Raw genomic sequence first — 17366 nt, forward strand, 5'->3', positions numbered from 1 at the left:
GGTAAGCACAGATATCCCAAAGAGCCCCTAGACTGGGAACTTCCTGAGGACAAGGAGTCTGTCTATTCTTTATATACCCTAATGCCTGGCACACGGGCAATACTCATTAAATATTTGACGAATAAATGAATGTATGCTCTGAAAGCACAAACGATGAAATAGTTAATTTCCTGAGCGTAACAAAGAAGGCTTCACAGAGGAGGTAGTATTTGAATCCTGAAAGAAGACTCAGGCATTTATCAGGAGATCAGAAATACAACCAACTATTGAAATTTTGCCCTTATTCTATACATCTGTGTTTAAATAGCCAGAGAGGCTATCTGATGTTCAATGAAACTCCTTGACTGTTAAGCAACATGGAGTTACCTTTGTATGCAGCTCAGACATTTGTGTTTAGTAATAAAAGTTATTGTCACTTTAGGTGGAGTGGCATAACTCAAAGTAAATGTGTTAAATCGTTAATGCCTAGCTAGTTAATAGTCAGGAGGGTCTGACAGACCTCTTTGTAGTTGGTTGTGTTAACTGAACCTTGGCCAAGGACTGGTCATTCATAACATCATTTGATTGTAGCTTGATATTTATCAGGTTTACCTGTAGTGCAACTACATGCTAAAGGAATATTAAAAATAATAGAATGATTGCAATGTTGTGAGCATTAGTAAGAGAGGATAGCTAAAAAGAGATCTATTTTAAATCACCTTTAAAGACATGAATAAGAGGAAGTGTGTTCCAATAGGGGTAATGAACTGTGCAGAGACCTAGAAGCCAGGCAGTGTAATTAACATGTTGGGGGTTTGCTTTATTGGGATAGATAGGTTAATTTTGGCCTAGCTTGCTTCTCTTCTCAGAACTTCCAGTTTCCGAGCCCATTTATGGCTTAGAAGCCAAGATTCTGGGAAGTTTTCCCCCCTAAAAACATGGGCTTCATTTTCCTTTGGGCTCCTTTAGAATTATGGCAAAAGGTAGTTCTGCCTGTTTCCCCATTCTGTTTTCTAACCACTTGCTCTCTGCTTTTTGCCCTCCTTCCTGGCAGAAAGCCCCAAGGAAAGCTCAGAGCCAACGGGTTCTCCAGCCCCTGTGATTCAGCACAGCTCAGCAACAGCCCCGAGCAATGGCCTCAGCGTTCGCTCTGCAGCTGAAGCTGTGGCCACCTCAGTCCTCACTCAGATGGCCAGCCAAAGGACAGAACTGAGCATGCCCATACAGTCGCATGTGATCATGACCCCACAGTCTCAGTCTGCGGGCAGATGATGCCTCCCCTGGTGGAGAGGTCCCCAGCCAGAGCTCGCCCGCCCGAGAGCCAAGAGAGATGTCATCTTATCCTCTCCCATCTGCCTTGGACACGGCAATATGGGGAGGAAATTGTGTGTTGTGAGTAATGGTCAGATGTGGGGCTTTTCTCACATGGTCATTTACGTTGACACCTGTACTAGGAGCCTCCCAGCCCCAGAGCCACATAGATCATACCCCAAGGGGGAAGTTTCTGATGTACCCACAGCCAAAGACCTTTCCCAATGGTCCGAACAATCATCCCTGCCCATGCACGTGTACCTGTCTCTTTTAACACTAACCCTTGTACTTCTAGGTTTCGGTTTCTCAGTTCCCTCTCTTTCCACCAAGCCATGGCTATTACCTTCTTGATTCTTAGCAGCATGCCACTTCCTGCTACGTAGAGGGAGGCTAGAGTTGATGGCATATCAATGGCTGACCCATCCCTAGCCACCCCATGGACTCAGGACTTTGTCTCCCAGTAGCTGCTTATTTATCCCTTTTTCCCCTCGGTAAATTCTAGTTAAAACATTCACTTATGGAGAATGTAAGGTTACCTTTGATGTATGAAGTAGCAGTATTTCCCAGCTCTTCCATAAACTTTAGTCCTTCTCCCTACTTGCCACCAAAACAAAAACAGAGAAATGAAACCTCAAACGGTCTAGTCCTTTCTCATTTATTTCCAGAGCTATTTGGGTACCTCATTTTATGTCTTGAGTTTTCCCAGTCTAGTGGTGGGGTCTTTTCCACCTCCCACTAAGCCTTGGCAACCTCATCTTGTGGCCTTATTAGATACTGCTTGGTAGTGAAAAGGGAAAGAGCCCAGGATCTGACTGGCTGGTTCCCTTCCCATCCCCGACTCCATCCTCCTTCAGTTCTAATCATCAGGACAGGCAGGAACAATGTAGTTTAAAGCTTGTTCCATCAAGTTACTAGATGGATTCTTTTATGTTTTACAAGAGTTTACTGGCCAAAGCATACATATTGCTTTTGGTCATCTTTCCACTCCTGCCTCTCCCTCTTCGTCCCCCTGCCTGCATTCCTGCCTCTGTTTCTCTCCTATAATTAGTTCTGATGCAGCCCTCTGGAAGCTGTCATGTAGGGGACCCTTGTGCTCCCTCACCTCCCCTCGCCCCCCATCTCTCAGTCTCACACATCTGTCTTCTTTTCTGGGTGAGGGTCTGATATTCACAACTGGTCCTCACTGGATCTACCTTCGCTCTCTTTCACTAGGCTCCAAGCCTAGCCACTAGGTCTCTGGTTCTGTAGCGTTTCTTTAGCTCTTTTCTTCTCTCTGCCCCCTGGATGCAATGCTTCTCCATAGTCTACGCCCCAGGACCCTGAGGCATCATAGCCGAGGTCCTGAGTGGGTTTTCTTGAGTATAAGTTAGGATTGGGGGAGGCACGGGAAGGGGAGGTGGAGCACTGATATCAGCAGAAGAGCCCTGCTTGTTGAAGAGTCTGACCTGCCTGGGAAATTGGTGACTGTTGCTCTCAGCCATTCTTACTTTGAAAAGTTGTGTTGCAGGGGGGAAATTCATCCCTCTTGTCCCTCTTTCTTCCCCATTCAGACTCCTCATCTTCCTTTGGCTCTGAACTATGCAATTTCTACCAAGGCCATAGGAAGCAGTCCAAAGCCAGAGGCCTGTGGATAGATAGGTCAGCTTTAATAGCCCTTCAGTATGAAGCCCTTCCAATTGTCCCAGAGCCACTTTCTGCCATCTGCCCAAGCCAATAATGTCCTTTTCTCTCTCTCTCCTACCTCCATCTTATACATGCATACAAAGTAACTGCCAGCTTCCTTATTTTATCTTCCAAAATTGGCTATCATAGAGGAATGAGGAAATGTTCTAAGCTACAAGATTCCCATCTCCTCAGACTGATAAATTGGTGAGCCAGTCAGAGGGCATGTTCTACTGCATTTGTTTTTAATTTCCCCTCCTGCTTTTCAGAGCTGGTGTTGAAGAAGCCACACCTGGTGAAGAGAAAGGAGAGAAAACATGGTTTTCTCATCCTCCCCCACCCAGGACCCAACAGGAACAGCCCCTGAGGTGACTCAGACTAGCAAATGGCACGGCAGATGGTCAGGATGCAGGTTACCACCTCCAGGGACTCCACTTGCCTTTAAAACTTCACAGCCATAACTTGTGCTCAGGACTTTTCCTTTAGATGGCTGCTCCCTGGGATTTTCTCCTGCCTTAGTGGTGTTTCATTTTTTGTTATCTTTATTTCCCACTTGTAGCCTTGCCCTAAAGCTTGACTGCGTTTATGGCTCCTAAGGAGCCTTCATAAGACCCTTGACTGTTTTTCTGCCCCCTTCAGTCATGTGTTTTTCAAGTTAAGAATCAGTTCGTCGCTGCACACATGCCCTGCCTCACTGCTTGGCCATGGAGGAAGTTTGAGTCCTGCCAGTCTGTCCCTGTGTAGGATGGCTAATTTATGTAGAGGGTCTTATTTAGTTTCTTAATCCCCATGTCTAATTCTCTTGAGTCCTTATTTCATTTTCATCAGTGGGAAGTTAGTATTGGGAACCTGAGAGGCATTGGCAGAACCTTAGTAGTAAAGCAGCAGTGAAATGAGGAAGGAACACGACAGGACCTCCCCAACCCCAGACAGCTCTTTAGTTGGTCCTTGGTCTCACTAAGAAGGGAGAGCGATTGCTTGCCCTGAAGTCTCTCCTATAGTCAAAGGGAATGACATTTACCCTGTTATTGCAGCCAGCTGTGTGGCCACTCTGCCCTGCTCCTTGCTCTCCAGACTCCTTTGGACCAGAACAAACATCATGGAGGGTGTCACTTAGCTCTTTTTAAGGAACATGGCCTTTCTAGGGGCCTAAGGGAAGACACTTTGTAAAAGGGACTGGGAATGTGGATGCCTTAGGACTCTTCTAAGTGAGCACAGGACTCAGGCCTCCCACTTCACTCCAAGGACACAGCAGCTAGAGACCCAAGGCCATAGAGAAAGGGGCCAGAACCAGGTCTTCTGGTCCACAGACTTAATGCCCCATTGTCTTAAAAGAAAGCTTGCTGAGAGTTGAAAAGTCTGAGAAAGCCTCCCACGCTATTAGGAAGGACTAGAAAGAGTACAACCTCCTTTACTTCATCTTTCCCTGTTGGTCGTACACCCAAATCTGGCTTCCTTTGGCCTCTGCTCCTCTCCTTGGCCCTAAGTCCTAGACTGTATACACTCTGGGTGGCAGTAAAAGAGGAGATGGCCTAACTGAACCTCATTTTGCTGCCTTCCCTGTGCCTGTTCCGTTGTTCCAGTTCCTTTGCCGACTTACTGCCCTCCAGCACCACCCATCCTGGTAGACAGGGTGCTTAACTGTAACCACGCCCCATCTACAGCCTGAACCACCAAGTAGACACCAAAATATTCCTCCTCTGGTTCCTAAGTCCCCCCCCGCCGTTTGCTCACACTGAGAGGCTCCTTTAAAGGTGCTAGCCCTAAGACAGCTCTTCCCCACAAAGTCCCCTCTTCTTTCCTTCCCATCCCCAAATCATTATTTTTCATTAATATTGTACATTGTATACACAGGAAGGAAATGTACTTTTTTTTTTTTTTTTTTATGTCATAACCAGTCTGTTTAGAATCCAGTCCTCCTAGCTGTATCACATATGCCTTTGTTGATATGCTCTTTCTGCTTTCTTTAGACTTTTGTTTGACTGGGGCGGAGGGAAGAGCAGGACAGGTGAGGATCCTAAGGCAGATTAGAGGCCCCCCATCCTCCTTCAGCCTCCCGCAACCCTAATCATTCCCTTCATAGTACAGACTGATTTCTGTTTCTGTTTGCACACATGCAGGTGCACACAGACATAAATCCTCACCATCCCAGGGTGGTGACCCAGCAGGGATGAGTGTAGGTGGTTGCTAGCCAACATTCCCACCCTCCATGCCAGTTCATTCGTGTCTCTTTGGGGTAAGGTTCTTCCCTGGAATGAGAAAAGGCTGGGGAGAGTAGGGCAGCTTAAGGCAGCTTACATCCTTTGTAGGTGCAGGTTTGTATTGTAGCTGCTAGGGTTTCTCTTTTTAATGGGGGCTGGTAGCACAGAGCTATCTCATCAGCATTAACTACTGGTGAGTGAGGATTTAGCTGTAAGAAATGGCTTTGAGCACTAGTTTCATTGACTTTCCTTTAGGACAGTGGTTCTCAGAATGTAGTCCAGGACCAGCAGGACCATCATCTGGTAACTTGTTAGAAATGCACATTCAGGCCCCATCCCAGACATACTGAATCAGAAACTCTGGGGATGGGCTCTAACAAGCACTCAGGGTGATTCTAACACACTCTAAAGTTTGAGAACCATTGCCTTAGGGGCAAGCTGGGAAATTCTTACAGGGTATCAAGGATATTTTAAGTACCATCTTCTGCCTTAGCACTAGCATGTTTTTCCATTTCCTCCAGTCCCTCCCTCCACTCCCATTAAAACAACAACAACGTCACTCATCTCAAAATCTAGGTTTGTCTTCCTCTGCTTACTCCTAAAACCTGTCCTGCGTGGGTCTGGACAGGAGTTGTCCCATATGCCCTTGCAGACTGGTCACTCCATGTTCTTTGTTACAGGAAGGACCGGCTGTCCTGTTCTCCCACTCACCCCGCCCCCAACACACACCTTTCAGGCAGGGAGATGAGCCTTCAGCCCCAACAGTGGAGGCTACAGCCTCCTGACATGGTATCTGTTGAAAAGCTGTGTGTACCTATGGTTATATCTCTGTTCATCTGTATATCTTGACATGTAGCAACACCTCTCCATGTCATCAAGGAACTTGACTCTGGGTCTGGGTTTCCCCAGTCCCCAGTGGTGGACTTTGACAGGTGGGAGGATGCAGTGCTACAGGCTGTTTTGTTATGAAGCTGTCTTCTCCCTTTCCCTCCACGCACTTCAGCATGATCCCTGTGAGCAGGCTCTCACAGTCTCCTGGGACGGGGCTGAGGCAGAGGCTTCGCTCTATTCTCCCTGACCGTCCCTCCTCCTTCCCCCTTGCCACATAGCAGTTATCCCCCAGCCATGCCTTCTCCTCCCTCCCTTGCCCTGACATATATTGTGCCTTATTTATGCTGCAAATATAACATTAAACTATCAAGAGAAGCACTGTTCCGTCTGATGTTTCAGTACCCTGATCTGCAAGTCCCATTGTCCATTCTTTCTGGGAATTCATTGGGCTTTCATGTCTGCGATCTTCACTCTCCAATTTCTTAGGACAGAAACAGCTGGCATTCTTATCCCTCCTTTTTATGCAGGGGAAGACACAGCCTAGGGGAGGTGGGTGGTTTGTATAAATTACGTAACACAACAGAAGGCTCAGATCTGTGCACTGCCCTTAGGGACAAGGACCCTTGACATCATGGGAGCCCTCACTAGAGAACTTGTGTGCTTTGCATGGATGGGGCTCGGAGGGCGGTGGAAGGCAAGTGGCCTCTTAACCTTTCGGTGTTATGTCCCCTACGCCCGCAATTAAAAAATAATAAGCCCTACCTTCAAGAAGTTTCCAGCATGCCTGGGGAGTGCACTTAGACGCAGACAGAAGGAGAAGTGCTCTATGATTCTATGAGTTCTATGTGTGTGGGGAGGAGGGGAGTCTGGAAATGAGAGGCGGAGTTTATTTAGAAACAGGCAAGATAGTTTACAAGAAAAACAGGTAGTGCTCAGGAACTATGGGGAGGTGTGGGGCAGTCACTTCTGATTTCTTGCATCTGTGTATTTCTTGATACCACAAGTGAGGAGGGTTACCAGGCTAAAGAACTTGACCAGGAGATAGCCGGGTACCTCTGAGTGGTTTCCAATAGGAGAGAGGAGATTTACATGCTGTTTGTTTGTGGCTGGTGTTTGGTACAATTGACACAAACAGGGAGCTCCAGTCTCCTCTGGGGAGCGGGAAAGGCAGTGGTGGTCTTCATTGTGGTCAGAAGCACATGAGAGTCCAGAGAACAGTAAAGGAAGTTGCTGAAAGCCAAATACCAAAACCAAGATTGAGAGATTTTGGAGGTGGGGATGAGACTGAAGGGAGGACAGTTTCCCAAGTTAAAAGAATTAACCCATTCCAACTTCTAGCCAAAGGAGAGACCCATCACCTCCATCCAGGACACAGGAAGCAGCTAGACCAGCCCCTTTCTGAATGCAGCCTCAGCTCAGATCCACTCGTAACTGGCGATCAGAGAAGTAACAGAGGGTAAACATTTATCGTGTGCCTGCTATGTGCTAGGTGGAGTGCTAGATGCTTTGCATTCATCAAGTTATTTACTGTTCACAGAACCTCTTGATAACAGGAGCAGTTACCTCATGATACTGATGATGACCCGAGGTTTAGCTTGAGACACTTGCCCAAGGCACACAGCGAAGTGCAAGAGCTGGATTAAAATGTCTCTGATCCTGGAACCGCTCTGCAGCACCCCACCTACCCTCACACCTTGCTCCTCTGAACTTGGTCAGATAAGAATGGACAAGGACCTCGATATGGCGCAGGATCCATTTCCCACAGAAGAACCATCTCCTCATGGACTTGATGCTCCCATTTAAGAAGTGGTGAAACTACAAGATGTAATGATGATGAATGTCAGGTTCTGTGCTTGGGACCAGCGGTGAGACAAAGCTTACAAAAAGGTTCACCCTAGCTTAGGCTGCATTGATAGAAGTATCAAAATCTGATCTAATCTACCTATCCTAAGTATAAGTTGGTTTCTAGATGCCTCGCTTTAAAGAAGGGGGAACGCTTCCCCTTGAACAAAGAAAGACGAAAGAAAGAATGAAGGAAGAATGAAATCTGTCCTCAAACATGGGAAAGGCTTGTAACATGAGAGATGAGAGGTGTTCTCTGAGAGTGAGGGAAACCAGGACCCCTGGTGGAGGCCACAGGGAGATGAAAGCCAGATCCTTGCAAGGATGATTCTGTCTGGACTGTCTGAGGAGATGGCAAGTTCCCCAGGACCCAGGATAATCACAGCTAACGTTGTGAGGAAGCCTGCTCTATGCCAGGTCCTGTGCTGAATGGGTTACAAAAAGTATCTCAAATGATGCTCACCTTAGGAAGTGGTTCCTTTTAACGCTGCCATGTTTTAGGTGAAGAAACTTCTTACAGAGAGCTAAGCATCTTGCCCAAGTCTGATTCACAGGCCCTTTATGTCACGGCACCTCTCCAGCATCAAGACCCACACTGGGGCTGCTGAGGAAGGGACTCTAGGATCAGAAGGGAAACTGTACCAGATGACTATGAAGGAACGCTTCCTGAGAGGCAGTGACTGATTTTTCCTAAGGTGGCATTCTAGGCACCTGCCCCAGTAGGTCAGAGCCAGAGCCAGGCAGAGGCTGGCGTGACCAGAGGGAGGTGGACACCCCAGTATCCTGCCCCTGCCTTTCTGGGACTCTGTGGGGTCAGGGCCTTAGGACCTCCAGCCACCCTACCCTTTAACAAACTGTTCTAGAAAAAGGAAATGGCCGGGCCTGACAATGCAGAGCTGTGACCACAGGGTGGCAGCAGTGCTTCGGCTGCAAAGCACTGCTCCCTAGGCTGAAGTGAGGCAGGTCCTAAACAGCGCGAGTGACGATGGGGGTCTGTCTACAAACATCTGAAGCAATCTCCACTTTCTGGGGGCTCTGAAACCTTTTAGTCTCCTGTATCTCACTTTTCTATCCACAGGCAAATCTCAGAGTACTGATTCCATTTTTGACCCTCCAACAGGCACGTACACATGGGCGTGAATGGGCTGCGTGCCCCTTCCTGCAGCCTCTCCAGTCACCAGACTGGGTCATCCTGGCTGACTCTGACCCTGGCTCTTCCCTCCTTCCTTCCCAGGACATAATGCCTAGCCTGACAGGACTTTCTCTATGCTTTTATTCTACAAGTTAGGAAAGAGGAGGTGATCACTTGGAGCTCTCCAACCTGTTGAGGGATTGGGAGTTCTTGAAGGTCCCCCAGGGCCTGGCTCTGACAAAGCATCTGCAATTAATGATGCTTCTTGAGCTCTGGAGACAGGATTTATGCATCTAATAAAGTCTGTAACTCCAGGCTTAGGGGCTGGGGCCGGAGGCTGAGAGCAGGAAGTCCCACGGGGGCCAGAGGAAAGGGGGGGGGGTGGTCCCAGATGGCTCTTAATGGAGCCGTGCATTTCCACCGCCTGCTCTAGATTCCCCCTCAGGCTGCTGTCGGGGGTGAGGAGCAGGGGGACAGCAGGTATAAGAGGCAGGTGTGGCCAGAGGAAGGCAGATGGCAGCATGGACTCCAGACGGGCCGCAGCGCTGCTGCTGCGGCTGGTAACAGACTGGGGCTGCGCTGAAGGAGCAGGGGGCCGGGAGGAAGGAGACCAGAGCGTCACGGTAAGTTAGCATGCCCACCCCCTCGTCACCATTTTCCTGTACCTCAGCTTGAGAATTGTACTCCAGGTTCAAATACTCTCTCTGGCTGCCAGGGTCACTGGGTCCTCACATCTGACAAAATGACTCCTTAGCCTCCTACAACTTGCCCCCGGAAGCCACTCCCTTCCCCTCGTGACCTAAATGCCCAAGGCCTTTGCCCATCTTCCTTCCCGGATGCCCCTGTACCACAGGAGGAAGACAGTGGAGCCCGCCCACTGCAGGATGCCCAGACCCCCGGGGCACTCTTGCGCTCCCTGCTCCAGGCCATACAGAGACCCAGCCGGAGTCCAGCCTTCCTGATTCAGCCCCAGAGGTGAGTCTAAGAGGGACACGGGCAAGGCAAGGGCCAGAGTGAGAGGAGCGGGAGGGCAGCGGGGAAGGGGGGGCACTGGAAGGGCCTACAGCTGAGGATGGATCTCTCCTAAGGTTTGGCAGAAACACCCGGGGCTCCTGGAGCAACGAAGGGCTGAGCTCCCCATGCCGGAGCCTGGCTGCCCCGCAGCGCTTTGGGAGGAAGTGACATGCCGTCCTTTGATGTTTGCATGCAAGGCCCACACCCAAAAGTGCCATGTGTCCCCCCAATAAAGCTGTCTGGCTTCTGAATCAGTGTGCGTGTCTGTCTGTCTGAGACTTGAAAGGGCCGGGAGGGAGTCCCAAGAACCACAGCCCCCTCCATCTCCGCCAAACCAAGCTCTCCAGGAACAGGCGATGGAGTTCCCAGAGGTCAGTGCACCCAACCTCCCGCCACCAGAAAGGCAAACATGGGGACCTGTGGGGAGCAAAGTAGGGAGGCACAGCAGGGGAAGTGACCTGGTGCTAACCTCTGCCACCGACTACTCAGGGAAACAGAGCAGGCTTTAAGAATCCAAAAAGCAGCACGTTTATTTGAGGCTCTTATTGGAGAGCCCCCGATTTCATTCCCCTTCGTCATCACCAGTTACGTGAGGACAGAACCTGGGCCAGCTGAGGCCCCTGGTTCCTGGCCCTGTGCCCTCCTCAGCCTGCAGGCAGGCAGTCTGTGTCAGAGGTAGAGGTGGCACCTCCAGGGGGTACCAGAGCTGGGCAGATGCATGGGCCGGGGGCAGGAAGAGCAGGGAGCAAAGGACGAATGTCCACGAGTCCAGCCGGGGCTTTATTTGCTGCCCGCCATGATCTTGAGGTACTGCAGGGCACGGCGCGCAGCCTCGCCTCGGGCTGCCTCCCTGGTAGATGCAGAGCCATGACACACGGTGGCCGGCTGTGTGGACAGCTCCACCAGGCACTGGCAGAGCCCACTGAGGCTCAACTCCTCTGCAGACCAAGAGAGAAGAGAGAGGCAGTGCTAGGCAGGAAGGCAGCACCGGGAAGGGGTGTCCACGTCGTCGCCATGCCCTCCCGAACCCTTCCTCCCATGCATACTTGCTCTGGTCCAGTCCCACCATCCCCCGGCCCCCCAGCAGCCATACCAATATCCAGGTAGCTGACATGGAAGGCCTGCTCCTCAGAGAGCTCACTGAGGACACTGCAGCAAGCGGGGCCCAGAGCGCCCAAGGAGCCCGCGGGGCAGCTGCGGAGGGACAGGATCTTCTCTCCCACCGAATTTCGCAGAGAATCCCAGGTGCAGCCTGGGCCCCGGTTCCGAAGTCCATCTAGACGGGAGCCCACACCCTGACAAGATGGGGACAGGAAGAAGGATGCAGCCAGGGACTCTGAGACCCAGGCATTTAACAGACATCCTACGTCCAAGGAGAGAAAAGCCCAAAGAACGCTTCCTCCCATTGCCTCCCCCAGTCAATCCCTGTGTGGCCACCTCTAACTATCAGACCGTGGACCGGATGGCCAGGCAGCCTTCCTCATTCCAGTAACAGAAGCCTACAGGGCCCCTGCCCTGGGCCAGCCCCCTCCCCCAACGCACTCACCGTGCAGGCCTACAGCTGAGGCTGAGGGGGGGCCCAAGAAACCCTGGGTCTGGTAGGAAAAGGCAGAAGCAGCCCTGGGACCCAGAGAGGCTCACTTTCAAGTCACAGACCTGAGTCCCCAGTGCCCTGCCCTGGCATGGAGGATGGGGCACGGGGCCTGGCCCACAAGCCACTCACAATGGAAAAGTGATCGTCATCAGGCTCTGCCTCATTCCCCTCCCGGGCATCCAGAGGCACCGTGTGCACTCGAAGCAGCATTTTGGCCGCTGCATTACGCTTTGCCAGCTTTTTGGAAGTGCCACTGCCTGCATGGGGGAGAGGGTTGCTGAATTATGGTTCCCAATAGACCCAGTGCTTCCACCCAGCTCCAACTTGGGCTGAGGGTCCCCTCAGGGGATGTCAAATGAAAAGGGGAGCTCAGGACCTGCCATGCATCCGAGAACCTAGCCGGCCAAAAGAGGAGGGCAGGATAGGGTGCAAGGAAAAAGCTAGGAGGAAGGAGCCAAGCTCGGGGTCTCCGCCAGGAAAGCAGAGAGAGGCTGGGAGCTGCCTGTGGCTGTGGCTGGGGTGCTGGGGGATGGACAGTAGCTATAGGAACTCCCCTCCGCCCAGTTACCAATCTCAATGAAACGCTCCACCCGGCAGGTCATGGTAAACTCTTTGCGGTGGGCTGGCCCAGACTCCTGGGTCACTGTGTACTCAGGCAACCGCCAGCCTTTCTGCACCACCAGCTCCTTGGAAGGGAGAAACAAGGGTGCACAAGACAGTGAGAAAAGAGTGCTCACATCCTCTCCCCCTCCCACCCTGAAAGCCTCAGACTCGGGGCTAAAGAAGGAATAAAGGAGGGGTGGGAGAAGCCCTCAGAACAAGGTAACCGCCCCACATCAGCTTCCCCCATGGCCCCTGGTACAAGGGAAGACAGGCATGCATGGGAAATGAGGATGGGGACACACCTGCAAAGCACCAACGGGGTTGCACTCAGACTGCTGAGGGGAGACAGGGGGCTGCACCTCCATGGGGGGACTCCTGAAGGAAAAAGGGCCCAGGGCCAAAGCTGAGGGGGCTGGTTCCTTCGGCAGCTGCCCATGAGTCCTAAGCCCTGCTCTGGTTTCCCCCACTGCCATCTCCCTACTCCCCGCCAGGCAGGCAGCTGTCTCTCCAAACGTCAAGCCCGCTCTCTTGCCCCTCCCACCCTAGCAAGGTCTCCTCCAGGTCCCAGGCCCATTTCGATTTTCTGGAACACTTGACCATCACCTCGCCAGGACAATGGAGAGGGGTATATATCCAGTCCCCAGAAGCACCTGATGGGACTCAAACACAGGGCCATCACGTGGCCAACTCAGAAGAAAATGGGGCCTGCAAGACGTTTAAACATCAACCATGTGGCTACTGAAAAATGGTAAATAACCTCCCATCCCAAGAGCTTACCAGCTGGTGCAAATTCTTCAAACTCTGGTCCCCAACTATTCCATCCTCTGTTTACACTCAGACTTCCTCATACCTGACCAGCCTGGGTCCAAGGGCTAGGGCGCCAGGAGCCAGGACCCCTTCCCGCCCCCCTCAGGCAGTCAGGAAACACAAGATACCTGGTTGGGACAGCAGATGGAACAGGAGTAGCAGCCGCTGCAGCTGTAAAAACCGGCACGTCCTCAGGCAGTGAAGAGTCTAGGGGAGAAAAAGAACTTCCCGAGGGGAAGGGGGCCTTTGATTCACACCCACGTGGGGTGGGGGTGGGGAATAAAGGGTGTGGGACCCAGGTCCTCCTGACCTGCCCATCCCCTAAGAAAATCTCTTCCCACTAGAGACAAAAACTCAGGGAAGTTCAACCACCAGTTCCTCCTGAGATCTTTTGCTGCCAAACACTTGATCAAAAAGACTAAGAAAAGTGGGAGGAGAGTCTCTTCCTACCCAAGAACCATGGGAGCAACAAACACCAACCTGAGTGTGGAAGAGGGAATGACATCTTGCTGGAGAGGGGAAGTATGTTGGAGAGCAGCTCCCTCCAACCTCAGCCTCCACCCCTCCCCCTCCCCAGGCCCCAACCTGGGCCCCAAACCACAGCCATAACCCCTCACTGGGGCTAGCCATTGTCCCCCAGAATCCTTCACAGCAGCAGGAGCCCTGGAAGCATCCTGCTTGGGTTCCAGAGGAAGCTCTCAGGAAGAGGCCAAGTCAGCGTGGTTCAGTGTCACGAGGCCAAGCCTACGGGGCAGAGGGGCTGGTGCAGGGGCCTGGGTTCCTGACAGAGCCTCTAGGATGCCTCGGCTGTTCCTCCCTCACCTGCTGTCCTCCAGGGCCGGCTCCAGCATGCTCCCCCCTTTGAGGTGTTTGAGGGCCACCTCGGCTGCCTTGTGCTTGGCTGCCTTCTTGCTGGGGCCCTGACCTGAGAGAGGGGGTGTGGGCAATACTGGAGGTCACTGGAAGGACAGAAGAGAAACCAGCATCCCACAGCCTCTCTCCTCACAGCCAGAAGGAGTCAACCAAGCCCCCTCTCACCAACCTCCCCCTGCCCAAGACTGGAAGTGTTAACACTAACTGCTGGAATGAAGGGCCCTTATCTTTCCACAAGTTCCCCAAATCAAGCCATGCCAGGCAGAACTCCTCCTGAGGTCAGACACTTTGTCTGGAGGTTCTTTCTCTGCCTTACTTTCCTCTGGGAAGCACTTTCCTTTCTCTCAATAAATAGAGCTGGCTGGAAAAACAGAAGGAGTGCAGGCTCTAGAGTCAAAACCTGGCTCTGCCACCTACTAGGCATGTGACCTTGTCCCAGTCATTGAATCTCTCTGAGCCTCGGTTTCCTCATATTCAACATGAGGATACTACCACCTACATCACTGGATTCGACCACGGTTTAAGGTAAGTGTGAATTTGATTAGGCTGATTAAGCACCTGGAACAGAGTCCAGCACAGCGGGCACTCACTCCCCCAAATGCTGCACTGAGATTTCGATTTATCTCCTCTTACTTCTTCCTCCAGGATGACAACGATCTGCCGGATCACTGTGGCAGCGCGGTTTGCTCCTCTAACTCTCCCGAGTCCTACCCACCTCCTCACAGACCTGTTCTCCTAATCCAGTCAGTGATTTTTCCCCTGAAATCTCTCCTTCCCTCACTGGTCTTGGAGAAAAGGACTGTGAATAGACTCCAAGCAATAAAGCCAATGGGGCCCTGTGAATGCACACCCCAGCCAGGCTGCCCAAGCCTTCCTCACCAGTGCAGCTGGTGTCGCCAACGGTGACCCGGAAGGTGAAATTAGGCTGGTGGGCTTGGCCCTCGGCTTTGAGAAGGTCGTACACGGGCGTCTTCCCTATTCTGGTCCCATACTCCTGCAGAAGGCTGATCGGGGTCTTGCCCGGGTTGGCTGCCAGCATTTGCTCTATACTGGGGGGAGGGGCACAGACCCTCATCACACCTCCCCTCTCTGCACCCACCTGGCCAAGCACTGCCATATCAGACCCAGCACACTATGGGGGACATAGGGTCCAGGGGACCTTAGGCAGCCACCGGCTGGGTTCAGTGTGGAGTAGAGGTGCAGGCTGGGAAAGCAGGGTCCACTGCCCCAGGACAAGCGGGGAAAGCACTGTTCCCTGTCTTAGTAAAGGCGAGGGATCCTGTACCCCAGTGCAGTTTGGAAGTGCATGTCCCCTGACACAGTGCAGGCCAGACCCCAGTACCCACCAAATGCACTGAATGTCGGGGGCATAAAGCCCAGCGCCCCAGTGCAGTCTGGGAACCGGGCCAACCCCGAACTAGCTAAAGCTGGAGGCAGTGGCCACTGCCGGGGTGCATGCCGGGAACCACGGCCCACTACCCCAGTGCTTGCCGGGAACAACCCTCAGGCCAGGTGCATGCTGGGGCCGCGACGCTACGCCCTCCGCACCGTGCCAAGTTATGCGCCCTGCAGAGATTGGTACTAGGCGGCTCACCTGGGCAGCCCGCAGCCCGTGGTAGTGCCGGAGCCCTGCTCCTCTTCACTCATTCCCTCCTCCGTCCCCGCGGGCGCCACCGTGACTACAGCCTCCACGCGCCCCAATACACCGCCGACGAGCTAGGGCCGGGGCCAAGCCCCGAGTCGCGGCCGGTCGGGCCTGCCGCGGAGCATGCTGGGATATGGAGTCCCCCGCCCACCCGACTCTAAGAGTCTCCATCAGGAGGGGAGCTATCCGCCCCACAACCCTCCGCGTGGTTCGCCCAGGCAGGCAGCACTGCCTTCTGGGAGGAGCGGACTCATCCACTGTCGCTTCCCGAGCTGAGGGTGGTATTTTGTTTTTTGTGTTTTGTTTTTAATATCGCCCCGCCTCCTTCCTTCCGCGTCTCCTAGCCTCAGGGCTGGGGCTCTGGGCATGCGTACTAGCAAAATGGAAGCGTCTAGGGGCGGGGCGGTAAGGGCGAACTCGAGATTGGGGGGGGAAGGGGGGGGGGGGCCTTCGGGTTCCTTGAAAACTACAGAACCCAGGAGCTTGCGCGTCATCTTTGTCACAGCTGGAGGGGCAGGGTCAAACGTGCACGAAAAGTTTCGCGTCGTAATTGGTTATTCCCGACTGCGCTCGCTTGCTCTAGGAGGATTGCGACTGGTTACTTCACCTAGAGGGGCGGGGACAAGGGAAGAGTCAACCCCCTTGTCCCCGCCTCTTTCTGAGAAAAGGTTGTGATTGGCCCAGGTGCAAGGCTGCTGTCGGTTCCTGACTCTGCAGTCTGGGAGGGTGAGCCCTGCCTGGACGCGGGAGGGCACTATCCTCTGCCCCTCAGGGCACCGGGGCAGTTGTAAATCCTAGCCCATCTCAGTCTCAGTTCCCGCTCAGCCTTTGGCCTAAGCCCCTGGCTCTCGGGCCTTCGTCTCACAGAACCTGCTTCTTTTTCCTAGGTTGTCCTTCACCTCCCTTCCCCTTAATTCTGCCCTGCAGCCTGTCGGTTTCCGCTTTTCCAAAGCCTTTTTAGAATGGCCCTACACCTTTCTGTAGCTGGTTCCCCTACGCCAGGAGACCCCCCCTCTGGGGACTGAGAATCAGGCTATAGTGGGACAACAGGATTAGTAGGACTAAGGCACATAGTGGTCTCATTCCCTCTGCCGTGGGTCTTGGGTCTCTCAGCTAAAGAGAGAGCAAGAGAGGATTCTGGCCTCTTAAGACTAATCGACTAATCTGTGTGCGGAGCAGAACGCGTATTTTTGGATCCCAGAGCTCCATTCCCTCTTCACCAAGGTCTCACAGCCACTGGCCTGAAAGTTGTAGGGAAAATCTTGTGACCTTGGAGAGAAAGAGATCACGAAAAATGTCTGACTCTAACGAGTGTTCTGGGAATGGATCAGGGAAGAGATGGGCTTCTCTTTGCGGGGGTAGAGGTCCGGAGGAATCTTGGAATAATAACAAGGGGTCATCCAGGAACACTGGAGGGGGACGGGGCATTGAGCTGAGTGGATTCCAGCTGGGTGGAACTGGAGTTGTGAAAATTAGGGGAAAGAAGACAGGCAAGATCGTTTGACAGGGGGAACGATGCTAGAGCGCTGGGGGCTGGGGGTCCCACCTGAGGGGCTGCTGTCTCAGGGTATAGGAGGGAGCTTTTAAGACCAGCATGGTGGGCTCCTACGGAATCGGCTTAAGGCCGGGGGTGGGATCGCTCCAGGTCCCCGCCAGCAGGGAGGTGCGGGGCCCGGACGACCAGGGACGAGCCTGGAACGTGCCTGATGGCAGCAGCAGGCTCCTTTAAGAGGCCGCGGCTCCAGCGCAGCATCCCCCCGTTCAGGGCGTGTCCGTCCCGGGGGGCCCGGGGCGGGGGCCTTGGAAGGAGCGGGAGTTCAAGCCGCGTGAGGACGGGGCTTGGGGTCGGGGGGTGGGGGGAGAAAGCTGGGG

At 52.9% G+C, this 17366-nt stretch overlaps 2 protein-coding genes across 18 annotated transcripts in view; one reads left to right on the forward strand and one right to left on the reverse strand.

Moving 5' to 3' along the window:
- LOC309641796 (cyclic AMP-dependent transcription factor ATF-7) overlaps window positions 1-9933 on the forward strand; it is a 93204-nt gene extending 83271 nt beyond the window's left edge. For 7 of the 8 annotated variants that reach the window (XM_082422315.1, XM_082422316.1, XM_082422310.1 and 4 more), the window contains one exon: window positions 1034-6359. In XM_082422315.1, the coding sequence (XP_082278441.1) occupies window positions 1034-1251 (218 nt within the window). In that variant the 3' untranslated portion in view covers window positions 1252-6359. Of the gene's footprint in view, window positions 1-1033; window positions 6360-9391; window positions 9582-9811 lie in introns of those variants that run through there. The other variant, XR_014252765.1, reaches the window with a different exon arrangement.
- Window positions 9934-10476: 543 nt separating this feature from the next.
- TARBP2 (TARBP2 subunit of RISC loading complex) lies at window positions 10477-15712 on the reverse strand (the record flags this gene model as incomplete). 10 transcript variants are annotated; one of them, XM_082422372.1, is made up of 9 exons in its annotated part: window positions 15444-15691; window positions 14729-14893; window positions 13799-13901; window positions 13105-13200; window positions 12472-12544; window positions 12135-12252; window positions 11696-11823; window positions 11066-11267; window positions 10477-10910 (listed from the first exon to the last, which is right to left on the reverse strand). In XM_082422372.1, the coding sequence occupies exons 2-9, from the start codon at window positions 14886-14888 to the stop codon at window positions 10753-10755; spliced, it is 1038 nt and encodes a 345-aa protein (XP_082278498.1). In that variant the 5' UTR covers window positions 14889-14893; window positions 15444-15691. The 10 variants fall into 10 exon arrangements, with proteins under 10 accessions (XP_082278498.1, XP_082278496.1, XP_082278499.1 ...); XM_082422370.1 differs by having other exon boundaries at window positions 14729-14898; window positions 15444-15689; XM_082422373.1 differs by lacking the exon at window positions 13799-13901 and having other exon boundaries at window positions 13105-13183; window positions 14729-14898; window positions 15444-15693.
- Window positions 15713-17366: the final 1654 nt, after the last annotated feature.

The sequence above is a fragment of the Balaenoptera physalus genome, assembly GCF_965194825.1.
Source record: "Balaenoptera physalus genome assembly, chromosome: 13".
NCBI lineage: Eukaryota > Metazoa > Chordata > Mammalia > Artiodactyla > Balaenopteridae > Balaenoptera > Balaenoptera physalus.